Genomic DNA, 27,807 nt, shown 5'->3' with positions numbered 1-27,807 from the left:
AATTCATTGGGGTGTCTACTTTGGCAGAATTGGTCATTTTGAGGGGTTGTTTGTACTATCCTAGCATTTTATGGCCTCCGAAACAGTGATAGGTAGTGAGAAAGTGACATGAGGAAAAATGCCCTTTGAAACCCTGAAGGTGGTTATTGGATTTTGTGGGCCTGTTTGGCTAGGCTGCCAAAAAGTCACTTACATGTGGTACCCCATACTTGAAAGAAGTAGCAGAATGTGTTTATGGGTGTTATTCCACATATACCCATGGCATATGTGAGCAATACAAGATATCAATTTAATTGATATCTTTGAGTAAAAAAAACTAAATTTAATTTTCCAGAAATTTGTGGCAAGCAATGAAATCTTCCATGGATTCAACATGCCTCTCTGCAAATTCCTTGGCGTGTCTACTTTCCAAAAAGGAGTCAGTGGGGGGGGGGGGGGGTTTGTACTGCACTGGCATTTTAGCATCTCAAGAAATGTAATAGGAAGTCATAAAGTAAAAGCTGTTTAAATTCCAGTATCTATACCATAGTTTGTAGGTGTTCTAACTTTCACACAAACCAATTAATATACACGTATTGGGATTTTTTTTTTCTTACCAAAGACGTTGCAGAATACATTTTGGCATATTTTATAACAGAAAGTAGAAAATATGTTTTTTTTTAAATTTTCCATATTTTTCCTTTATATCACAAAAAAATAAAAAAAACCCAGTGCTGATCAAATACCAGCAAAAGAAAGCTATATTTGTGTGACAAAAGGACATTAAAAAATGGCCTGGTCAGGAAAGGGAGAAAATGTTTTGGGGCTGAAGTGGTTAAAGAATATGTAAACCCAACATTTCATATTCCTAATATGTGCCTGCTGTACCATATACTTGTATGAAAAAGTATCCTGTTCTTTTTGGATTGCTTCCTTTGTGTGAAATCCCTGGTGTTCTTGTCAGTCCCTCTGCTTTCCTGTTAAAAACTGACCACACTGAGCAGAACATACTGTGGTCAGTTCTCTAGCAGCCTTTCACTGGGAAGATCAGTGTGCTGCTGTTTCAATTCCCCAGCTATTATGCAGCTGAGAACTGAAGGTGATCTCTTATAAAAAGGGAAAAAAAGGTATTTATAATCTTTTTATTTTTATATCTTTACACAAATGTGAGGGTCTCTTCTCTTTCCACTTCAACCCAACGTTTGTGGTCTTTTGTCTCGAACCAGTCAGGTATGTGTGAGGTTAGTAGCTTTATAATATAATTTAATGTTTGGGATACAACACTGCCTTTCTCCTTCTTTCTTTTGCAGATTTCACCTCACTTCCTTGTGGTAAAACCATTGCTGTCAGGACAGAAAGTGAGGCTATATTTCTCAAATAGAACCCCTTTTAACAGTAAAAACCTGACTGGATTTCTTATCCTTCCCCTTTGTATCCAAAACAAATTTTGGTTTGAGTGTCATTTAAATGGTGACTGTGCTTAAAACTGAAAAATAGCCCGGGCAGGAAGGGGTTGAAACAATCTGGCCTTCATGTGGTTAATATATTGATACCCATGTGTTACATTCATAATGGATATATTCCTTTCTTTTCAGTATGCACTTCTACCTGATCATTACAAATTCATTTTGGTAACCCTACTCATCCTGATGTCTGTTATTGAAGTTATCCGACTTTTTCTTGGATACAGCGGCAACCTGCAAGAAAAGGTGATCATTTCATTTCTGGTTCATGGTAGATACAAAACAGACAAATAATTTTGCAAGTGTTGTGTATTATATCATACCTCAAAAAATGTAAAATATTGCAACTTCATTAGATTTTTTCCAATCTTTTTTTTTATTTTCACCTGGTGATTCTGCCAGTCCTAGGGTGACAACTCTGACCCTACTGTACCAGAACTAAAGACACACAAGTCTATAAGGATGCCAGGGAGGAGGGGCATGAGCATGGCGCTCCACAGCGGCATGTGTTAAGAACTCCCATGCCCGCCGAGTGAACGGTAGACATCTGACCCCCCCCCCCCCCCCGCTACCTGAGTTGTTCTCGGGAAGCTTTGGTGCGGGCAAACCTGGTGTGGACGGCAGACCGAGGTACAGAGCGTAAAAGGGAGACTTGTGGCGGCTGCTTGTCACTAGGGGAAGAGGGACCTGGCGGAGAAGTGGAGGAAACAGAGGAATCATTTGATCAGCCAGGTGACTGGGCAAAGAGCCTGGGAGCCGAACGATAGAGAGAGCAGCACGGACCCTCTCTGTTTCATTCTTAAAGGGGCCATTGGCTTGGCCCCTGAGCAGTGCGACAGCTCTTCTGCCGGGAAAGCGGAGCCTGGAGCGGTGACAGCGGCAGTAAGAGGCACGGGGGGGGAGTGCATTACGGAGCCAGTCACAGGACGCGAAGTGGAGACCCGAGGAGGAGACTGTCGGCCCTGGAAGCCCCCTCACACAAAGGATGATCCAGCAACTGACGAACAGCCAGTGTGAATAACATACAGGAATGGGTGAGTGACCGCGGGAGGCTGTAAATCCCCAAAACTGAATAATTGATTACCTGTATGCTACAGCGGAGGTTGGGGGCACCAAGGATACAATACTAGTGTTGGGGGCCCCAGAAGAAGTCGATGGGACAGTGTACTTAGGACTTAAGCTGAAAAGGGAACCTGTATTTAGTACTAAAGCCCCTCATACACTTTGAATATTATGAAGAGTAGATCCGTTAAGGGAGGGGGAGTGAAAACCCCTCAGTCAAATTTAAATACAAGTACAATAAAAAAGTGCATGCCTTTATAGGAGAAAAGCCCAGAGGAACTAACCCAAGAAAGACACAGAGAGGAAAATTATATTGAAGGTCAGGGGAGATTGTCTTTCGAGGTATCGGACAGAAATCAGCTTAACCCCTCCACGCCGGATCGTCCTGGCGTGAAGAGGAGTTTCCTGCGCCAGGAGGTGGGTGGGACGGGGCGTGGCTTAGTCTCATGTGGCCGCTGTCACGTCACAGCCGGTCACATGATCTGGAAAGGTCCCGATCGAAAGAGCAGACTGGGACCTTTCCGTGAGTACCTCACATGTGTGCTGGGAGCGCTCGGGGCGCATGCTCTCAGCACATGTTTTTTGTTACATGAACGCAAATGTGCGGTCGCTCGGCGTCTAGGCCCAGGCCGGCGTGAAGGGGTTAAAGAAATCTCAAAACCTGAAAGTGAAAGAGGGAAAAAAAATTGGAGGAGCAAGAAGTAAGGCTACAGATGCCCACGAAAGCAGAAATCGCAGATATGTTTGTAAAATTAGAAAACTCCATAAAAAAACGGAATGATGGTTTTACACTGCGAAATGGGACAAGTTCTATCGCTAGTAGAGGAAACAGAAGGGAAACTGGAGAAACAAGCACAAGTAATTAATAAATTAGAAGAGCAAGTAGAGGCAATGAATAAAGAACAGAGACTGTTATCCTATAAATTAGAAGACCAGGAAAAAAAGACAAAAGGAATAACTTAAGGATCAGATTTTTACCAGAAATTTCTCAAGGAGAAGATCTAAGGGATACTAGGAGAAGATTGTTTAACCCAATAATGGGAAGGAAAGAGACAGAATATCTGAAAATAGAAAGAGTGCATAGGATAAGAAGATCCCAAAAAATTACATTAACATTCCCAGAGACGTGATAGTAATATTCCACCACTATGAAGATAGAGAAACCATTTGGAAAAAGCTATTCAGGATGCCAGATATACAGTATGGAGAGACGAAAGTGCAAATTTTCGCAGACATAGCACAGGAGACACTTGCTAGAAGAAGATCCTTGAGACCATTGCTAGATCAGATGAAGAGTAAAAATATGCATTATAATTGGGGTTTCCCAGCATGCCTGATCGGGGGGAAGGAAGGGGTGGTCTGTAGGAAGGAAAGAGAAAAATGGATCAGAAGAGGAGAACTGGCAAAGAGTTTCTAGAAAGAGAGTGGGTGGGGAGGGGTGGCGGCGGTGGGAGGGAGGTGAGAGAGAGGATTCTTTTTTGATTTTTCCTTTTTTTCTCTCTCCCCCGATCTCTCCCATGCCCCTACCGCCCTGTCCCTCACACCTGTCGGGTAATATCTCAGGGATAAAATCCCTTTCCATGAGAGATGGGCCAGTGGGGGTCTTCAGGATTCTTTTTTGATTTTACCTTTTTTTTCTCTCCCCCGATCTCTCCAATGCCCCTACCGCCCTGTCCCTCACACCCGTCTGGTAATATCTCAGGGATAAAATCCCTTTCCTTGAAAGATGGGCCAGTGGGGGTCTTCAGGCTAAGGTAAATGTGCTTTAGACAGGATAAAGAATTATAATAAAGAAGATTGGGCAGGTGGGGTTAAAGAATGGGGTAAAGGATGGAGTATCAAGGCGGGTAGTAGGGAGGCCAAACATGCTGCCAACATCAGACCAAAACACGAAAGATCGGGATCTGAAGGGGTGTACATGCTTAGAGTCTTACTCAAAAGAAGGAATCAACTGGAACTGTGGGCCACAGTTGATTCAAGGCCCAAAAAAAGGCCTTTGGGGATCCTGGGGGGAGAGGAAGGGGATGGGGGGGGGGAGAGACAAGAAGGGAAAAAAGGGTAGGCCTTCTTGTTCTAAAAATGAGTCTACTTTTAACCCTATCAAGGATGTATAGAGGAAAGAAGTCAAATAGGATGAAGGAATATGGTTAACTTTCTAATATATAATAAAAAAAGGATTAAATACTCCAACAAAAAAGACATAAGGTACTAATGGAAATACATCAACGATCTATTGAGGTGGTGTTTCTTCAATAGTCTCCAATAAGACTGGCAAGGGGGGGCGATAGGGTTCGGCAAAAATATAAAATTTGCTCTAGACGAAAAGCTCGTAGACCCAGAAGGCCAATATTTATTCTTAAGAGGAAAATTACAAGAGAGTGTACACTAGTAAATATTTATTGCCCTAATAAAAACCCGATGATATACTTGAATAGAATATTAGCAAAATGTATGGATTTCAAAAGGGTAGTATGATTGTGGTGGGGATTTTAATTTTTGCATGGATCCAGAGATGGATGCTTCAACGTGCATACAGAGGGAAGGAGATAGGAGTCTAAAGAGCATAAAAAAAAAAAGTTATATCAATACCAGTTCATGGATGCATGGAGGGTTAAACACCCAAAGGAAAGATACTATACCTTCTTCTCTGTGGCACATAGGATGTATTCAAGAATGGATTATATAATGATTGAACATAGACTCTTGGGGGTTTATTTACTAAAGCTGGAGAGTCCAAAATCAGACTCCCTTCTGCATAGAAACCAATCAGCTTCTAACCTCAGCTTGTTCAATGAAGCTTTGGCAATGAAACCTGGAAGCTGAGTGGTTTCTATGCAGAAGGGAGTCTGATTTTGGACTCTCCAGCTTTAGTAAATAAACCCCTTGGAGTTCTTGATGAAAACTAATATAGAAGAGAACGTTGGAATGTTGGAAGAGAACAGAATAAAATTTTGTGGTTTTTAAATGAGTCTATATTACAAAATCTGGAAGTACAGTTGTGTCCAAAATTATTCAACCCCCACTGAAATTGAGTGTTTTGGCCAGTTTGACATTGCTTTTGATCATTCAGTCATCTTGCTTACATTTACATTAAAGAGGCACTTGTAGGTCAGACAAATATAACATAACAGTTATAATGAAATAACCACAAATGTCTTTTCTGTGCTCACAGCATTATCAGTTTTATTCAACCCCCAAGTGACATTCAATCTTAGTACTTAGTACAGCATCCTTTTACAGTTATAACAGCTTTTAAACGTGAAGCATAGCTTGACACAAGTGTCTTGCAGCGATCTACGGGTATCTTCGCCCATTCTTCATGGGCAAAGGCCTCCAGTTCAGTCACATTCTTAGGCTTGCGCACTGCAACTGCTTTCTTTAAGTCCCACCAGAGGTTCTCAATCGGATTTAAGTCTGGTGACTGCGATGGCCACTCCAAAATGTTCCAGCCTTTCCTCTGCAACCATGCTCTAGTGGACTTGGAGGTATGCTTGGGATCATTGTCCTGTTGAAAGGTCCAACGTCTCCCAAGCCTCAGGTGTGTGACGGACTGCATCACGTTTCCATCCAATATCTCCTGGTACTGAAGAGAATTCATGGTACCTTGCACACGCTGAAGCTTCCCTGTACCTGCAGAAGCAAAACAGCCCCAAAGCATGATTGACCCTCCACCATGCTTCACAGTAGGCAAGGTGTTCTTTTCATCATAGGCCTTGTTCTTCCTCCTCCAAACATAGCGTTGATCCATGGGCCCAAACAGTTCTAATTTTGTTTCATCAGTCCACAGAACACTATCCCACAACTTTTGTGGTTTGTCCACATGGCTTTTGGCATACTGCAGTCGACTCTTCTTATTCTTTGGAGACAGCAAGGGGGTACGCCTGGGAGTTCTGGCACGGAGGCCTTCATTACGCAGTGTGCGTCTTATTGTCTGGGCTGAAACTTCTGTACCCACATCTGACAAATCTTTTCTCAGTTCCTCAGCAGTCACACGGGGACTTCTCTCCACTCTACGCTTCAGGTAGCGCACAGCAGTCGAAGTCAGCATCTTCTTTCTGCCACGACCAGGTAGCGTTTCAACAGTGCCCTTTGCCTTGAATTTGCGAATGATGCTTCCTAAGGTGTCTCTTGGTATGTTTAACATCTTTGCAATCTTCTTATAGCCATTGCCCTTCCTGTGAAGAGAAATCACCTCTTCTCTTGTCTTCCTGGACCATTCTCTTGCCTTCACCATGTTTGTAACCACACCAGTAAATGTCTAGAAGGAGCTGAGTATCACAGTCATTTTAAAGCTGCCTAATTGGTGCTTATTATGCTTGATTGCTGCTCGGTGACATCCACAGGTGTTTTCAATACCTGATGGAAAGCACCTGTATGAACCTCTGTTCTTCAGAGTGGTAGTCTTTAAGGGGTTGAATAATTGTGGCAATGAAGAAACCACATAAGAACCATTTACTACTGTATTACATAAACAATTGATGTCATTTTAGTTGCATTTGGGTAGTTACAACGTCCTTGTAGGATTTGATTCTGAATACAATTCCAAATGTACACTATAGTCCCTAAACCCCTTTACAGCATTGGGGGTTGAATAATTTTGGACACAACTGTAGAAAGAAGAGTAAAGCAGGAAATAGATCAGTACTTTAAGTTAAATGAGTCCGAGGAGGTTTCTATCGCCATGATATGGGAAGCAAATAAAGCCTATATTAGGGGTATATTGATTGCAATAGGGGCGGAGATAAAGAAAGAACAGGGAAAAAGAATTAGGATATTAACGGAAGAACTATATTAGCTAGAACAATTACACAAAAAGAAAATAACCATAGAATTACAACAAGAGATAATATTAAAAAGAGAGGACCTAAAGGAGTTTATGGAACAAGAAACAAGGAAAACTTTTAGTGGGGTTTTGAAGGAAAGATATCAGTGGGGGCATAAACCAGGGAATTATCTGATGAAGAAGTTGAAGGAAAGGAAATCAAGGAATTTCATAGATAAAATAAAAAATACAAAAGGTGAAATGGTTTATTCAACCACCGATATCGCTAACACATTCCAGAAGTACTATAGCGGTTTATATGGAGCAGAGGAGAAGAACCAGAAGGAATCAGAGGAGGAGAGGAGGAAAAAGAGGCAGATTTACCTGAATGAAGCCGGCTTACCTAGATTGGATAAAACTAGACTAGCAGCTTTAGATAACCCAATATTAATAGAAGTCAACTTGGCATTAAAGAGTACCTCTGTAGGAAAGAGTCCCAGACCTGATTGGTTTATCATAGGATATTATAAGAGGTTCAAAGAACATCTAGTCCCTAAACTGTGTTCATATATGAACACACTAGGAGAGGAGACAAAGATGAGGGAGGAATTGTTACAGGCATATATTACAGTAATACCCAAGGAGGGGAAAGATTGGTCTCAGTGTCCCAGCTATAGACCCATATCTTTGTTGAATACTGATACAGAATTGTATGCAAAGGTGCTAGCTACCAGGATGAAAGAGTTGATGTCTGACTGGATACACTTAGACCAAGTGGGATTTATTCCGGGCAGAGAGGGAAAGGACAACTGTTTCAGAACATTAATTATCCTGCAAAAGAATGAAAGAGGAGAGGAAACGGGAATTTTTCTATCAGTTGATGCTGAAAAAGCTTTTGATAGAGTCGATTGGTAATTTATGTTTGATATGCTGAGAACATTAGGAATCTGACCTAGAATGATACAGTGGATAAAAGAGTTATATAGGCGCCCCTCAGCTGCAGTGAAGGTAAATGGTTCATTATCAAAATTGTTTAGGATGTATAATGAAACAAGACAGGGATGTCCCTTGCCCCCATTGCTGTTTGTTATCTCCATGTAACCGCTATTAGCAACTGTTAGAAATAGTGTAGATGTTAAGGGAATGTGGACATGAGACATTGAACATAAAGCAGATGATATGCTGTTTTATATTAAAAACCCCAGATTAACATTGCCGAACCTAATGTGAAAATTGAAAGAATATGGAGAGCTATCTAACTTGAAAATGAATCCCTCGAAAAGTGAGATATTAAACATAAATGTTTCAAAGGCTGAGAAACAAATTCTACAAAAAGAGTTCTCCTTTAAATGGAGAGAAAAGAATTAAAGTATTTGGGAATAAAACTAACATCGTGCATAAAAAATCTGTATCAGGCAAACTATATCTCACTAATAAATGAGATAAAGGATGAACTGTGGAAAGCTTCTACGGTAAAGCTGTCTTGGATAGGTCAGATAAATATAATTAATATGAATATGGTACCAAAAGTGTTTCATAAATTTAATATGCTTCCAATACACCTTCTGGGGTCTTTCTTCAGGTTTCTCAAAAAAATTATACTTTGTTTTTTTGTTAGTCCACACATATCTAAGAGTCAAGTATGAAGTTCTGTGCAGCAATAAAAAAAAGGGGGGGATTAAATATCCCAGATTTTAGGAGATATAATTTGGTGCTATTATCATGAACTGTAGACTGGATACACAATATACAGGGGAGAAGTTGAGTAAGAATGAAAAGTTCATTTAGTAAGGCACCACTAGAAAAGTTTATTTGGATACCACAGGAAGTTTGCACTTGGGACGAGGACACAAGCACTGACACAGAATGTATTTAGGATTTGGGATGAAATACGTACATAAGCAGGATAGGAAATGTAATTCACTGTCAATTCCGTTGGCAGGAACTAGGTTTTTCCTGCTCAAGAATGGCAATATTTCAGGGAAACGGATAATGGATAAAAATGCACATTTAAAAGATATTGTGGATAGAGAAGTTGAAGAAAAGAAGGAAATATTTTCTAAACTGGATGAGTGGCGGTATTGCCAAATAAGACATTTTGTTGCAAAGCTCCCACAACCACTAAGGAATGAGGATGAAATATATCCTTTACAGCAACTGTTGAGTACAAATAGAATACAGAAACATATTACCTCAAGGATATATAGAATACTTATTGAAATAGAATAACTAGCATCCCAAACATTTTTGTAGAAGTGGGAAATGGAGCTTGGAAAAAATTTGAATGAGCAACAAAAAATTAAATGTTTAGTTTAACACATAGGGCGGTGAATATGAATATAGTTGAAATTATTTATAAGTGCCTAGTAAGATGGTATATTACACGCAATGTGATGCATAAATTAAGGACAGAAGTTTAAACCCGTGTTGGAGGGGATGCGGGAGTAAGGGTACAATAGCACATATCTGGTGGGATTGTCCCAAAATGCAGGAGTTTTGGAGGGAGATAACGCAATATATACATGAGATCCAGAAGATTATTATATCGATAGACCCGTGGGCTTGCCTATTTTATAAATCAGAGCTCTCGGTAAAGCAATATAAAAATACAATTTTGTTCCATCTTTTAAATGCAGCCAAAAGCCTTATCCCTAAATATTGGCAAACATAATCCCCAAAAATAAAAGATTGGATAGATAGGGTTGAGCGTGTGTATGTATGTATGTATGTATGTATGTATGTATATATATATATGTGTGTGTGTGTGTGTGTATGTATATGTGTATATATATATATATATATATATATATATATATATGAATTGTATCATATAGACGATGATAAAATGGAAAAAAGAAGATCTGGGAAGGATGGTACAATTTCTAAAAATCAGAAAGATTTCTAGAAGCCATTGGAGGATAAGGGAAAAAAGAAAATAAACAAGAATTTTGAAATGAAAGGAAAAATAGAGGAAAGGGAAATGGAGGAGAAACAGTGAGATAGATTAACAAACAAAGAACAAGAAGTAAATGGTAGGATCAAAAAGACAAAGGGAGGGGCGGGAGGGTAAACATGGGGATGGGGATTTAATTTAAATATGGATTTTTATATTGTATGTTGTTGTTTTAAAATGGATTTGTATAAAAAAAATTAACAAATATATAATTGAAAAAAAAAAAGAACTAAAGACACCTCCCTCTTTCTATAACATGGACTGGTTGGGTTCTGTAATCCTCAGAGAGAGTTGGAAACATTTGTAACTGATAACAGTCAATGGTGGTAGAGAGTAAAGGAAGCTTTTTTGGCAAGATCAACCAGTATTTTTTTACACATATCAAACGGATATAAGGAAAAGCTTACAGTGGTATATTTACCTGACCACAAGGGACCAAGTAAGAGAGGTTTATTGTTAGGGTTTACATTCACTTTAATGGTTGATTTCCATGGGAGATGAATACCTGAAAAAATCTTTGAGATTTGCTCTTGCTTTCACTTCCGTGTGGCCTGATATGATACTGTTTTACGCTGTCTTTTATGTTAAAACTTATAAAAAACAAATTGTGTAACAATAGCTTCAAACATGCATGGGACAAGCATAGGTCTAGTGATGCATCCTAGAATTCTATTTTCTTTCCCCACTGCCTGGCAACACTATTTGCTGATTTTGCAAGCATTTGAAATAAGTACCCCCAAATCCTTTTCCTCTGTACTGCTGGCCAACAATGTACCCCCAATGTTGTACTCTCTCAAGGGATTCTTTTTCCCTAGGTGCATTATTTTACATTTAGAAACATTGAACTGCAATTTCTACTTTTTTGACCAATCTTCCAGCAATGCCAAATCATGTTCCATGTTACAAACACCTCCAGGGATATCAACCCTATTGCACACCTTTGTGTCATCAGCAAAAAGACATGCCTTACTCAACAAACCTTTAGTTATATGACTTACATATAGATTAAATAGAACAGGACCTAGTATAGAGCCTTGTTGTACACCACTAGTGACTGGTCTCTTTTCAGAGTGAACCCCATTTACAACCACACTCTGCTATCCTTTAGCCAGCTGCATATCCAATGAACCACCCAAGGGCTAAGTCCTAGCTTCTACAACTTTTGTATTAGATCATTATGTTTAACTGTATCAAATGCCTTGCTGAGATCAAGATATGTTATGTCCACAGCACCACCCTGGTCCAAAACATTGGTAATCTAGTAAAAACATCCAATCAGATTAGTCTGATATGATCTGCCCTCAGTAAAGCCATGCAGCTTTGGATCCAGCAAATTGAGTGTTTTTTAAGTGACCAATTATCCTTCTTTTCCATTAACTTGACTAAACCCACTGGTCTGTAATTGCCAGCTTCTACCTTGCTGCCCTTCTTGTGGATAGGTACAATATTAGCTGTCCGCCAGTCATGGGGAACTTCTGTTAGAAGAGATTGATTAAAAAGATCAGTTAATGGTCCAACAACTATACCTCAACGTTTTCTTAGAACCACGGGATGAATACCATCAGGGTCCATCGCTTTATTTTTTTTTTTTTTTTTAATTAAATGTTTATTGATTTTCAAAATATTAGGAAATTTAAAATCCACAATATAAATTCTCTGCATTCATATAACAACAATATCTAATTTAAACATTAATTTCTCATATTTTCCTTATTTCTCCCAACCCCCCTACTAGCAAATCCAAAGTCACCCCCCCTCCCCAACCTCCCACCCCACCCTACATCTACCGCTCTTTGGCAAGAGAAAAAGAGGCTCTAAATCGTGCTCTCACCATAAGGGGGCAGGAAAAAGAGAGGCCTTATTCTCGTCCATTCACCCTTGATCTAAACTCTTCCCATTTTTTCCATTTCGCCTGATATATCCCCATACCATCTTCCTGGGTATAAAACAGTTTCTCTAATCTTACAATATAGTCCATTCTAACTATCCAGTCTTGTTTTTTTGGAGCTTCTACTTGACGCCAAAATTTTGGAATCAATCCCTTGGCTGCATTTAGAAAATACCATGTTCCTGATTCTTTATATTTATTTACTGTTATTTCTGTATTATGTAAAAGGCAGGTTCCAGAGTCCAGACTAATATTAATTTCCGTAATCTTTCTAATTTGGTGTACCACTTCTCTCCAGAATATTTGTATCTTTGGACATTCCCACCATATGTGATAAAACGTGCCTATCTCTCCACACCCCCGCCAACAAAAAGGTGACTTCTCCCCACTCATCTTATGTTCTATACTCGGTGTGATATATCCTCTTGTCAAACATTTAAAATTCATTTCCACCTCCCGTGAGCTTATATTCTCGTGAACCAACCTAAATATTCTTTTTTGTTTAACCTCATCTATCTCCACACCCAAATCTCTTTCCCATTTTTCTATATACATTAGTTTTTTTCCACCTATATCTAACTCAGTGAGAATTTTATATATCCTTGCCGTACCGTGTTTCCCATCACCTCGTGATCCCAACAACTTCTCAAACAAGTTCCAATCTATACTCGCTCTCAAAGGCTTAGGCAATTTACCCACAAAACATTTTAATTGATTATATCTCCAACCATCTATCCTAGTGAAAATCTTTCCCTCTTCCTTTTTCAAATCTTTAAGTGTTCTCAGTTCTACTCCTTTCATTATATCTCTCAATTGGGCACTCTCATTTGTGATCCATTTTCCTGAAACCTCCTCCCTACCTGGTGGGAAGAACCCTGAATTTTTCAATGGCATCAGTAATGAATTAGATTCCCACTTTAACTGTCTGTGCATTTTATCCCACACTCTTAACACATTGAAAGTATACACACTCGTGCTTTCTTTTAATCTCTATACTCTGTAGGCACCCATATACTCCTACTTAAATCATTACCACTAAGTGAATTTTCCACTGTGACCCAACTTTTCCCTTTTGCATTCTATGTCCAATCAAATATTCTAGCCAAAATAACTGCATTATAATATCTCTTAAAGTCAGGGACTCCCAATCCGCCATTCTCTTTATTTCTAGTTATCACTTCATAAGATACTCTAGGTTTTTTATTTTTCCAAATGAATCTTGTCATCATCTTTTTCAGTATCTTAAAATATACCTCAGGAAGCTTAATAGGGACCAATTGAAATTTATATAGAATTTTGGGAACTACAACCATTTTTATCAAATTTATACGTCCCAACCAGGACCGATTTCCTCCCCCTAATCTCTTTAATTCCTCTCTAATTTCGTTTAACATTACTATATAATTTGCTTTATACAAGTTTTTATAGGCCGAAGTGAGTTTCACCCCTAAGTACTTCAATTCTCTCTCTCTCCACACAAAAGGAAACTCCCCTTGTATCCCCCTTTTTTCTTTATTTGGAAGGTTTATATTTAATATCTCTGTTTTAGACGGGTTGATTTTTAAGTTTGACATCTCTCCATATTCCTTCAAAGCCCTCATTAAGTTAGGGAGCGTTATCCTAGGATTTCCTACATAAAACAATAAATCATCTGCAAATGCGGCAACCTTGTGTTCTATATTTCCCACCCATATTCCTTTTATGTCTACATTTTTCCTTATTGTTGCTAGTAATGATTCCAAGGATAGAACATCTAACAATGGGGACAGTGGGCAGCCCTGTCTTGTTCCGTTTGTCATCTCAAAAGATTCTGATAGCTCCCCATTTACCATTACCACTGTAGAGGGGTTCTTATATAACTTTCCTATCCAGGTTCTCATTCTATCACCCACTCCTAAGATCTCCAATGTATCCATCATATATCCCCAATTGACTCTATCAAATGCCTTCTCTGCATCCACTGAAAGAGACAGCGCTGGCGATCTTCCCTTTCTACTTTTCTGGATAAGCAACAGTGATCTCAACCCATTATCTCTACCCTCTCGCCCCTGAACAAAACCCACCTGATCCTCATGTATCCATTCGGGCATTAAATCTTTCAATCTATTTGCTAAAAATCTTTGCATAAATCTTCGTATCTATATTTAATAAAGATATTGGTCTATAGCTTGAACATTGGGTGGGATCTTTTCCTTCTTTGTAAATGAGGACCGCCTGAGCCTGCAGTGATTCTCGTCTCATATCCATCTCTTCTCCCAAGGCATTAAAATAGGACTTCAATTTAGGTATTAACAGTTCACTATATTTTTTATAATATCTAACAGTATATCCATCTGGTCCTGGGCTTTTACCTATCATAGATTTTTTTAATGCTATCTTTATTTCTTCATAAGTAATTTCAGATTCTAAGGAATTCAAAAGATCTTCATTTAATTTCGGTAGTCCTGCATTTTTTAAATATATTCTTTTTTCTACGTTTATTATTCCATCTTTACATATTGAATCTTGAGGGGCAATATTATAAAGTTTACTATAATAATCCCTAAACACCTTCACAATATCTTTAGTTGAGTACACCAGTTCTCCCTTGGGGTTCTTTATTTTCTCTATGTAATTCCTATTTTTCTTTTTCCTCAAAGCTCTCATCAAAAACTTTCCTGATTTATCCCCCCATCTATATCTTTCGCATAATACTTTGTTAAAAACTCTCTTCTTCTCTTCCTCCATCATAATCTCTAATTCCTCTTTCTTTTCCTTTACCTTCTGCATTATCTCTTTCGTTATATTCTTTTTATGCAATTGTTCAACATCCGCCAGTTCTTTTAGGAGCCTACTGATCTTTTCTTTCCTTTCCATTTTCTTTCTAGCCCCAATTGCAATAAGAATTCCCCTTATGTAAACCTTATGGGCCTCCCACACTGTAGCCTCAGATATCTCTCCCGTTTCATTTTCCTCAAAATATCTCTTAATTTCCTCTCCAACCTTTCGCTCAGTCTCTGGATCCATTAGGAGAGACTCATTCAACCGCCACATCAAACCACCTGGAGGCTTTCTTCCCCATCGTATTTTCATTACAACCGGGGCATGGTCTGAGAGTGACCTTACCTCTATTGTCACTCTAACCAAAGACTCTATTAATCGGTGATCTATCAGTATGTAATCCAGCCTAGAATACATCTCATGGGCCCTTGAGAAGAAGGAATAGTCTCTATCATTCATGTGCATAATTCTCCAACCGTCCACTAGCTGATACTCCCTTATCTCTTTCTTTAGTACTCTTAGGGACTTACTACCCTCTCTTTGTATAGATGAAGTAGTATCCATTTGTGGGTCCATACATAAATTAAAGTCCCCAGCTACTATCAAATACCCCTTTCTAAAATCCATCAATCTTTTTAAAATTCTTTTCAGGAATATCTCCGGCTTCTTATTAGGGCAATAAATATTAGCAACTGTACATTCAATGTCTTGTATTTTACCTCTTAGAAATAAAAACCTCCCCTCCGGGTCTGTCTCTCTCTCTTCCAACTCAAACCTTATATCTTTTGCAAATCCTATAGCTACCCCCTTTGCTCTCTTAACCGGGGAATCTGCATAGTACCATAACGGGTAATATCTAGAATTCAACTTTACATTTGACTTCAGTTCAAAATGCGTTTCCTGTAGGAAAGCCACTGATGCTGCTCTATGTTGTAGTTCCTTTATATAATTTAAATCTTTTCCCTGGACAACACAACCCGTTTACATTATAGGTTATAAATCTTAGATCTTCCATTTCCTTTATATCTTTTCCCTTCTCCCTATCTTATCCTCTCTCTCTCTCTGCCCCTATTACTCTTCTCTTCCTCCAAACTATACAACCTCTTCTCTTTCCTCCATCCCTCCCTTATCCCTCCACCCCCCTGCCCACCTCTCCCCTCCCTGACACCCCTCCCATCTTTTAGGCTTACGTTTTGCCTATATATCTTTTGCGATCCCCACACCTCCCACCACCTCAGATACCCCAAAACTATTTCCATCGTCAATTCAATGTGTTCCACCTTTCTTAAGGTCCCAAAGGAGAAAAGAGAGAGAGAGGGTGGCGTCAAGCGGGATGAGAGGAAAAGAACAAAAAACAAAAATTATCCTTCTTTCTTCCTTCCCTCCCACCCAGCACCCTCCCTCAATTCTCTATCTCCCCCTTCTAGCAAACTGCCACTCCTCTCTCTCTCCACCTCCCAAACCACTTTCTTCCACCGCCCAACCAGGGACCTCCATCATTTGTAATTCAAGTCTATCACAGAAGTCTCTTAAGTCCTCAGGAAATCTCAACTGGGCTGTAACTCCGTTCTTCCATCCAATTAGGCACTTCGGCTTACCCCATCTATAGTGCACATTTTGCTTTATCATCTGCTCTAACAGGGGTTTTAGAGTTCTTCTCCTCCATAGTGTCTCTGGTGTTAAATCTGCAAAAATCTGTATATTCATTTCTCCATAATTAATACTTGATCTTCCCTTAATCTTTTTCCATACTTCTTCTTTATCCGCCCATTTCTGAAATTGGACTATTATATCTCTTGGTTTCTCTTTTCCACTTCCTTGTTGATTTTTTCCTATCCTGAAAACACCTTCCAGGTTAATCTTTTCTGTTTCTGATCTATCCATAATGGAGTTTAATATTTTACAGATAAGGCCTCGTGTTTCTTCTCCCTTTACCAATTCCAGAACTCCTCTCACCCTAATGTTGTTTCTCCTTTCCCTGTTTTCTTGTACTTCCATTCTGTATAACAGCTTTTTGATCTTTCTTAATTTCCATTGTCCTTTTCTCCAGATCAGAAATATATTGAGCATGGCTTTTAACTCTTTCTTCTGTCTCCTCCACCCTCGATAGCATCCGGCCCAAATCATTTTGTATACTTGTCATTTCATGTTTTAATGTTTTTTCTAGGTTCTTAAACATATCTGCCATCTCTTTCTTGTTTGGAATTTGTAATTCACTTTCAGTATCTCTCATCTCCAATTTTTCTGTAAGATGCTGACTGTTATATTCTTTTCCCAGGGAGAGTCTAGGGTTACCTTCTATACTCCTTTCCAGTTCACATTTTTCACCAACGCTTTGAGATCTATCTGGAGTCACATGTCCTTGAGATGTGTATTTTTTATCGTGCCAGTTTGAGACCCCTTTGGGCCACTATTTTTAACATTTTTATTTTTCATCTCTTCTATGCGTTTTTATTTTCTTCAATAGGGGAAACACAAAGATTGATAAAAATATATATCAGGGACCCCCTTTTTTTATTTTTTTATTTCAGTTCTCTACTTAGTATTCCTTCCAGGCTGCTTTAATTTCCTCCTTTCTCTCCGTCAGACCCCCCAGGGGAACCCCCTCTCACAACTCCTCTTTTCCCTTTAGACAACAGAAACAGTAATTTAAGCATCACAATAGTCCATCCAGGCTGCTCTCACTCACCCTCCACAGCTGCAGCATTAACAAGTTCCTCAGTTGTCACATTCCATAGCTCTCTTCAGGAGGGGGGGGGGTTTCCTCCGGGTCTCTTTGTTTTCACTCCCCTGTAACAAAGTCACCTCCATTCAGGGGGGGGGAGGCATCTTGCTGCACATTTCTCCCGTATGAGTGTCTCATGTACTGGGAGGGGAGCAAACCAGCATCTTCCTCTCTCACCTCTAAACACCGGCCGGCTTTTCCCTACCCAGTACTTCTCTGCGGCTGACACGTGGTCAAGCCGAGCCTCCTCGTTTCCTCGGCAACCCTGCTCTCTGCTCTCTCTCCCTTAGGATGGGTCTCCAGCCTGTCTTCAATCCGACAGTACCGTTCACCTCCTCCTCACAGCGCCCGGAGCAACAGCTTCAACATGGGACCCACCATACTCCGGTAGGTCCCCCTGGTCCCTGCTCTTCAGTATCTGTGTCTGAGGCGGTGGGGAAGGACGGAGAGCTCCCACACCACGCTCTCCTACACCGCCATAGTTAGGCTCCTCCCATCACTTTATTAATCTTTACCTGAGCCAGTTCCTCTGCTAGCTCTGTCTCCAGAAATCCTAAAAATTATCCATCATTACTAGAACCAATATGATTTCCCAACTTATTGTTAGTATAATTTATTTCTGAGAAGACTGAATAAAAGTAATTGTTTAAGTGGTTTGTTACATCCAGGTCTCCCGCAACATACAGTTGTGTTCAAAATAATAGCAGTGTGTTGAAAAAAGTGAACAAAGCTCAAAATCCTTCTAATAGCTTTTATTTCCATACACACAAATGCATTGGGAACACTACACATTCTATTCCAAATCAAAACATGAAGAAAAATATATCAAATTTGTGTTGTTCCTCTAAAAAAAATTGAAGAAAAGTGAATATTAGACTGTTCAAAAAAATAGCAGTGTTTGTATTCTTTACAAACTCAAACATTCACTATATAAACTGAAAAATGTTTGAAGATTTTACTTTCCTTTGAATCACTTAATTAATATTTAGTTGTATAACCACTGTTTCTGAGAACTGCTGTACATCTGTGTTGCATGGAGTCAACCAACTTCTGGCACCTGTGAACAGGTATGATTGGACTACATTCCACAGTTCTCTATTTCTTGGTTTTGCCTCAGAAACTGCATTTTTGATGTCACCCCACAAGTTTTCTATTGGATTAAGATCCGGGGATTGGTCTGGCCACTCCATACCGTCAATCTTGTTGGTCTGGAACCAAGATGTTGCACGTTTACTGGTGTGTTTGGGGTCGTTGTCTTGTTGGAAAACCCATTTCAAGGGCGTTTCCTCTTCAGCATAAGGCAGCCTGACTTCTTCAAGTATTCTGATGTATTCAAACTGATCCATGATCCCTAGTATGCGATAAATAGGCCCAACACCGTAGTATGAGAAACATCCCCATATCATGATGCTTGCACAACCATGCTTCACTGTCTTCACAGTGTACTGTGGCTTGAATTCAGTGTTTAGGGGTCGTCTGACAAACTGTCTCCAGCCACTAGACCCAAAAAGAACAATCTTGCTTTCATCAGTCCACAAAATGTTGTGCCATATCTCTTTAGGCCAGTCAATGTGCTCTTTGGCAAATTGTAACCTCTTCAGCACGTCTTTTTTTCAACAGTGAGACTTTGCGGGGGCTTCTTGCAGATAGCTTGGCTTCACATAGGCGTCTTCTAATTGTAACAGTACTCACAGGTAACTTTAGACCTTCTTTGATCTTCCTGGAGCTGATTGTTGGCTGAGTCCTTGCCATTTTGGCTATTTTTCTATCCATTTGAACTGTAGTTTTTTGCTTTCTTCCACGTCTTTCAGGTTTTGGTTGCCATTTTAAAGCATTTGCAATCATTTTAGCTGAGCAGCCTATCATTTTCTGCACTTCTTTAAACGTTTTCCCCTATCCAATCAACTTTTTAATCAAGGTACGCTGTTCTTCTAAACAATGTCTGGAACGACCCATTTTCCTCAGAATTTCAGAGAGTAATGCACTGTAACCAGCATGTACAACATTTGCTGCCTTCCTTCCTTAAATAAGGGCAACAATTGCCACCTGTTTTTCAAAGAATGAATGACCTCACTAATAGAACTCCACACTGCTATTATTTTGAACATGCCCCTTTCAATTAGTGATTCAATTACACAGAATCAGCAGCATGCATGTCATGGCTGTTGGGTCTGTTGGATTTCTATTACTCTACTACACCTGCTAGTAAATTATTTGCCATGTAGAAATATCATTTCTACCAAAAACAGTGATTGATTAGGTTAGTGATGTCTGACTGCTATTATTTTGAATACAACTGTAAGTGTTGTGCCCAGTTTTCATTTTAGTGATCCTATTGTATTTTTTCTTTCTATCGCTAATGTACCTAAAAAATGTTTTACCCTATTGGATTTAGCAATTTCCTCCTCTTTCTATGATTTGGCAGTGCTAATAATGTGTTTGACCTCCTTTTGTCTATTCTTTTACTCTTCTCTGTCAGCTACGCCTCCTGTTTCCTTGAATCTCCTATATGATTATTTTTTTTCCTTTACTATGTACTATGCTACTTATCTCTTTAGTGAACCACATTGTTTTTTTCTTTCGCTTATTCTTACTAACTTGCCTGACATATAATCTAGTTGCCTCCTGGATGATAGACTTTAACAGTGCCCACTGATTACTTACACCTGTTGTTTTACTCCAACCTTTCAATTCATTATTCAATACAAATGCACGTCACAATTTTCAGATATATGTAAAAAATTGCGAAAACTATTTATCATTTTCCTTCTACTTCACAATTTTGTGCCACTTTGTGTTGGTTTATCACATAAAATCCCAATAAAATACATTTACGTATTTGGTACTGTACATGTCTGCCCCATTTCTCAGTTTAAATGCATGTCCAAAAAACACCTAAATTCCATACTAATAAGCCCTTATGTGAGGGATACAGACAATCTCTTTTGTACAGCCCAATGTCAGACCACTTGATAGCATAATGACTAACATAACCAAAACCTTCAGCTTTGCCACAATCTTTTAACCAAACTCTGAACTCTGCTATACAAAATACTTTCTCTTGTCCATTATGCACAGGTAAGACCTCCGAAAATGTAACCGTACACCCTAACTCTTGAAGAACCTGTCCAAAATACTGAAAATCTTTCTGTACAGAACACACGTCATTGAGGGACAAATCATTTGTGCCGAAGTGCACGACAACATCAACATTGCACTCTTCACTAGCTTTTTGGCAATTTTTAAAATACGCATTTTATCTCTCCTAACAGTAGCACAAGGTAAACATCTAACTTCCTTTGACACTTCCACATGATTCCCTAAAGAAACACCTCTTACAATTGAATCACCAACAAGAAGAGCCTTTTCCACAAAACTTGCCTGGAATGGAAGCTCAGATAAAGCAATTACTTTTGGCAAAGCAATTTTTTTCTCATGGTCCTCCTTCCTTTGCTCACAATTAGCTATGTTTGCAACCTTTGTATCTGCTCCTAGCTCAGAAAGTATGCTATAGGAGTTATGCAGTGTCACACTAAATGCTACATATTTATGGTCCAGAGGCCTCACTCTTCCTGACCCAACAGTGGTCCACACTGCCCTTCTCCTGCACTGCGCACTTTGAGGAAGAGGTGGCTTTTTGCAGGGCAGCTCAACAGAACAAATTGGCTTAGACAGCCTCCTGATCTCAGACCGCAGGGTACCAACCAATGAATTTATACAAGCAATGTCATCAGGTAGGCTAGAAATCTGCATGCAAATGGGACCGCATCTTAGCTTCCAATAAGCACCATGAAAACCAAACGCCAAACAAGTACTGCACTGAACTTAACCTGACATTTTAAAACAGATCTCAAATTTAAACACAAGTGCTAACCAAAGATAGTTGGCTGTTTCCAAACTCCTGCTGTTCAAACTAAGCACTTTTGTCCTGCTAAAATTCCAACAAGCAAAGTCTACAGAATAAACTCTACAGAGTTTCTACCCCTCTTAAATACAACACTAATTAGGCACCAATTAGGACAACAGGTCACCTCTCTTGTATATGCTAATTGATAACACCCAGTACTCAACACCTCAGCAGCACAAAAGCAATTACTCCAGTACTTAGTAAGCAATAACCTGTAGCAACACAGACCCAATATCAAGGTTTAAAAAAGTAAACAATTTAGGAAAAGCAACTAGAAGTACTGTAAAGAATTTAGAAATAACGTAAATACAACACTAATTAGGCACCAATTAGGACAACAGGTCACCCAGGTGACAACAGGTCACCCCCAGAGGAAGCTAGGAGTCCCTGTAGCGTAACGCGTAGGGGAGGGGCGGTGACGTCATCACGCATCCACAGAGGAACGGCGAGTATATTCAGTGAAGACAAACACACTTGCAAGGCTGTTTGTAGTAGGATCTGGACACATTTTATACAAAGCGCTACTTTTATTTATACCATGTGAGTGGGAGATCAGAAGCTCAATAAACTATTGTTATCCCGGATAAGACACTATGTTTCTTTTCCCTTCTCTGTATGTATCGTATATGGAGGAATAAGTCAAGCAGCCAGTGGAGAAAGTCCTATTGAGAAGGCTGTATTGAGGAGAGAGGAGAGGAGAAAGGAGAGTGAGGTTCATGCCGTGAACACTGACCTATCACACAGATTAGATTGAACTACAACACCATCTCAATTCGTATGAACTGAACTGTCATTCCCATTTTTATTTTTATTTTATTTTTATTTTTCTATATATACAGTTTATCTTCCCACTTATATATTCTCATTTTTTATTAATTCTTTTTGCACCAAAAAAAAAAAAAAATTTTTTTTTTATTTAAAAATATTAATTGGTTCTTTTTTATTTTCATTATAATTTATTTATATATATATGTTAATTATGGATTTAAGTATAATGGATTTAGATTATTATTGAATTATTGGCGATACACTTAGCTATTTATGATATCACTATAAATTTATAATAGCACTCATAGTTGTATATATTGGAGCGCGGTACAATATTAATATATATAGTTCACATCCATACACCTGGAGAGGGTGTAATAAGTACCTGGCGATCTAATATTTTATATAATTTAGTTAAGCACGTAATTAATTAATTAGTAGTTCACATATTTATCATTTATAATACTTTTTACACACGGAATTAATTGCTTTAACAGTAAGAAAACTTCTAGTGGCTCACAAGTATTAATTTAATTTGCATTTTTACTTGTATATGCTAATTGATAACACCCAGTACTCAACACCTCAGCAGCACAAAAGCAATTACTCCAGTACTTAGTAAGCAATAACCTGTAGCAACACAGACCCAATATCAAGGTTTAAAAAAGTAAACAATTTAGGAAAAGCAACTAGAAGTACTGTAAAGAATTTAGAAATAACATAAGTTTACTGTTTCGAGCTAATGCTGTTCAAACTATGCAGTTTTATCTTCCTGCACTTCTGTACTGTTGCACTTCCAACAAAGTCTACAGAGTAGAGTCCTACTCAGTCAGTAAATGTGGTCTCTAGCCAAACTGATTATGTCTCCAGTGGGCTATGGAACAAGTCAGTATTTAATCGGAATAGCCATAACAAGCTTATACGGGGCTGGATACTGGACTCCGTTCTCCATTTCCTATCCTCTAAGTGCTGGTTCACATATATGTGGATTGGATGCGATTTGAACCACATCCAATCTGCATGACATGTGAAATAACATTGCTTCCTATGGTGCCTGTTTACATATGTCCAGTGCAGTGGCAGTGTGGATTCAGTGCGGTTTGCAAAAGAGTCATGTCTGATTTCTGAGCAATGTGGTCCGGTTCAGGTGCGGATCATAGAGTATTGACTTCTGTGGGACCCATTTCTAAACCACATATGTGTGAAACGGATAATCCTGATAGCTAATCCTGTCCTGAACCTGATGTAAATCTGACATGAACGGGTGGACAACTACTGTATCAATTAGCTGTGAAACCTGAGTTTCAATCCACACCACACATGTATGAATCAGTTCTTACTATCTCCAGCATTAGTATCCACTGTATTGAGCCCCTGGCAATGATCAGACTTAACCCGAATATACGTGACATTCCGGTTCTGAAAAAATACTTTTTTTTTTTTCGAGTCCAGACCTACTAGCCGGTCACAAAATTTACTCTCCACCAGTTGCCCCACCCAACCTTGCCCAGTTCCGCCCCCAACCTGACCCCCAGCCCGCCCTACTGTATACATGTCATCACTATAATAGAGTACAGGGGAGCTGGGATATACATTATTGTGTACATGTCATATCACTATAATGGAGTACAGGGGAGCTGGTATATGCATTACTGAGTAATGTGTATCCCAGCTCCCCTGTACTCCATTTTAGTGATATGACATGTTGTATACAGTAAAATATTTAAATAATTACCGCGCTCTAATATCATCAAAAAGGTGTAATCAAAAAGTGCTTATAAATAAATAAAAATAATAATTGTTGATGTGCCGTGACTAATTAAATAAATAAAATAAAACGTGAAAAATTGATACAATCATATCATATTAGCAAATCCCTATATGTGCAATCGTTATAACAATGTGCAAATCTTCCATTTGTAAACCTCAAGAAAAATCAATAATATAATATAAAAATGCAATAATTTGAAAAATTATTCAAAAATATGAATAAAAAGTCTATTGTGAAAAAACTGTCCCAATGTGCAAATAAACATCCAGCCTGAACAGATATACTCTCCTTCGGTGTGAAGATAAGATCTTTGCAGTGATGTTGTAAACCTGTGTGACTGCAGGACCGTGAGGGATACTCCCTCCTTTGATCCACTCCTTAATCCTCTGCCTTTGTATTCCTCCTATGTCTCATGCAAAAAAGAGATAAAAGATATGGTGTCTTATCCCAGGGGTAAAACAGCTTTAATGTGCTTCCATATTGCACTCACATTTAATATAATACAATTGTGCTTTGTATATACAAAATCCCACAGCTTGCAGCTAAAACAGAGTAAAGGTTGTGTGTCCACACACCTTCAGTACTCGCCGTATCGTCGATAGAATGCGCAGTGACGTCACTGCCCCTCCCCAATGCGTTGCGCTACTGGGATTTTGTCGCTTCGTCCGGGGGATGATGTGTAACTGTCACCATACTAGATTGCCTTATATAGTGAAGATACGGCGCCATTTTGTTGAATACATACTGGGCGCAGCCATGTTTTTGGGGACTATTCCTGCACCAAAATACATGCATGTTATGTGTCTGTTTAATTATTGATTGATACAGTGACTATCGCTACTATCTACGGCTGATACTGATGCTGTGTGCAAGCCAACCAGATTGCAATGTTACAACAATAAAAATACATTTTATTACAATGTTAAAAATGAATTATTTATATATAATCCAATAAGCTAGTACCTATAATAATATGTATACCCACTTCTAATTAAATAAAATAAAAATGAAAAATGCATATTAATAAGAAGATGTATTAAGAATGTTATATGTATCTCAAATTAATCAATATAGAAAAAATGAAAAATAAAAAATAGAAAATAATAAATAATAAAATAAAAAAATATAAAAAATAATAAAAATAAAATAATAATAAGGGAGGTGCGCATGTGCGGCCAGCGGGACGGACGTGCTGCGGTAGAGCTCCGTCTCCCCGTCGGGTAACACAGCAGTTCGTCCGCGGATCCCGGCCGGCACAACAACACAGGAGACATCGTGAGACGTCCGTCTCCATGGCAACCCTGCTCAGACCCGTCCCGGCTCGATTGGCGGCGAGCAGGGAGCTGCAGCTCCGTCTCCACGGCGAGCGGAGCAGAGGCCCGCCCACCATCCTTTAATCTGAGTCCATACAACGCCGCAGGGCAAAACGGGGGGGCTCTGGCCACAGTGGCAACCCCCCTGTCTGGAAATAAGATGGTTAGGGGAGCACCCCGCCACCAAGCCCCGCCACCACAACACAAAACTATTAAAGAGGCACTTGCAAAGGCCTCCTCCAAGATGGCCACCGCCCCAGCACGTAGCAGCAAGCAGGCTGCAAAATCATATGACGCCCTGCAGGATACACTGCCCAGTCGTCCCAGCGCATTAGAGGGTGAGTCTGACATTGAGCCAGACCCCCCGATTCACACTTCAGCGCCTGACCTTACACCCCCTGACCTCCTTACTTGCTTTGAGAAGATGCTACATAAAGCATTGAAGCAAACCTCTGACCGTATTACCGCTACACTGTCTAGAGAAATCCGCGAACTGGGACAGCGTACTGCTGACCTAGAGCAGAGCGTAGACGATCTTGAAGCCTCATTTCAGACACAAACCGATGACCTTGACCTCTTACGTGATGAAAATGCAACGCTGCACACGTGCCTGGAGGACTTTGAAAATAGGGCAAGACGCTCAAACCTACGAATCCGTGGCCTCCCAGAATCGATCGTCGATGTCCAATCAACCGTTACGGCGCTATTTCAAGAGCTCGCCCCAGTCATTTCAATCGAACGGCTAGAAATGGACAGGGTCCACAGGGCATTAGCCACACGGCGCCCTGATGGCAAGCCACGTGACATCATAGCCAAACTCCACTTTTACCGCACCAAAGAGCAACTCCCACAAGCAGCCCGAAACGCAGAATCTTTACAATTTCAAGGCCATATCTACCAGCTGTTTCAGGACCTCTGCCCTACAACCATCACTAAACGCAGGGCTATGAAACCCCACCTGCAAGCACTCCAGCAACATGCCATTCCATACAAATGGGGCTTCCCCTTCGCCGTACGGTTCCGATATCAAACACGGGACTACACCTGCAAAACTCCCAAAGACCTACTGGACACCCTGCAGAACCTTCAACTACACTCTCCAACAACACCATCAGCGAGCTTCAAGTGGAGATCCACATCCTGCTCACCGCGGAAATCTTATCCCTCACGGTCCACCGATGGTTAGCTCAGCATCCACAAACGAGGGCGTTTTTCATCACCAGGCACTTCTCCACAAGATACCATGGACTGAACCGTGTCCTTCAACTTCTCCTTTATCACGTACACCAGGTTATGTATCTTTTAGCTAGCGTTGAAGACGCCACCTTGGGTTCTTATTTTCCCTGCCTCACGCTCTGATGCAGACGCTGTGTACCCCTACACAAGCCCTCACTCTTGGAAAGCCCTTTTCTTTTGGCTTTCCCCATCAGCAGATGATTGATTTAACTTTTTGTCTCTCCTACATTCTTGAGAGCCTGCTGAATCGTATATAAAGTTTTTTGATATTGTTTTACCTAGATTATATCTTAGGTTGTGCATGGGGACCCCAGCTCTGGCGGCATAGGATGCCATCTCTCTCCATTCTTATTTGTCCACCTCCATAACCGATGCCGCCCGAGCTCAGGGCCCCCCGAATTGTTTGGGAATGTATTCACTTATTCTTTTCCGGGATCTCTTTGCTGTATATTTATTTAAATGCTGTCATCCTCACGGCCCGCGTATCTGTGCACTCTCCACTAGCCCCTGTGCTATTGTTTATTTAATATCACCTAGGCTATCACCGTTCCTCGGACCACCCTGATTCTGGGTGTACCTGGGGACCACTCCTTAGGCCTAGAATGGCCCCTTACACCCTTTTACTGACACTCTTCCCTAGTCATACTCCCCCATCCTCCCCTTCATATGACTCCATGACCTCACCCAATCTCCTATACAACCAGGCTATTTTACATAGTGACAACCAGACTCTCCCCCAACAGGCTATACTTTATCACTTAATACACCTTACACTCTCCCCATGGGCCCGTTAAACATTCTTACCCTGAACGTCCAGGGCCTCAACACACCGCAGACACGCAACAAAGCCTTCCGCGCTTTTGCATCATTTAAGGACCATGTGGTTTGCCTGCAAGAAACACACTACACTCCCAACTCTACACCTAAGTTCTTTGGTCCTCGCTACCCACAGGTCTACACGGCCTCAGCCACGACCAAATGTAGAGGGGTACTAATCGCTTTACACCGCACCACACCCTTTACGCTATGTAATGAAATCAAAGACCCAGAGGGTCGATATCTCCTACTAACAGGACAACTCCTAGACGCAGACGTCACCATCGTTTAATACTATGCCCCGAACCAAGGTCCCTTGCCATTTCTTTTTCACCTATTCTCGGTAATAGATCGCCACAAGCGAGGTACTCTGTTTGTCTGCGGAGACTCGAACTGCACCCTAT

The 27,807-nt window shown here is 40.0% G+C and overlaps 1 protein-coding gene across 1 annotated transcript in view; it reads left to right on the top strand.

Moving 5' to 3' along the window:
* TMEM17 (transmembrane protein 17) overlaps positions 1–27,807 on the top strand; it is a 151,058-nt gene that overhangs the window by 62,881 nt on the left and 60,370 nt on the right. Inside the window, exon 3 of the mRNA XM_089689864.1 lies at positions 1,575–1,688. Coding sequence (XP_089545990.1) covers positions 1,575–1,688 — 114 coding nt within the window. The remainder of the gene's footprint in view (positions 1–1,574; positions 1,689–27,807) is intronic.

Source organism: Staurois parvus, unplaced genomic scaffold, assembly GCF_062004578.1.
Source record: "Staurois parvus isolate SC_StPar_1 unplaced genomic scaffold, SC_StPar_1.0 ptg000502l, whole genome shotgun sequence".
In the NCBI taxonomy this organism is placed as follows: Eukaryota; Metazoa; Chordata; class Amphibia; order Anura; family Ranidae; genus Staurois; species Staurois parvus.
Note: the sequence above shows the minus strand (reverse complement) of the source record. Positions and strands in the feature narration are given on the sequence as shown.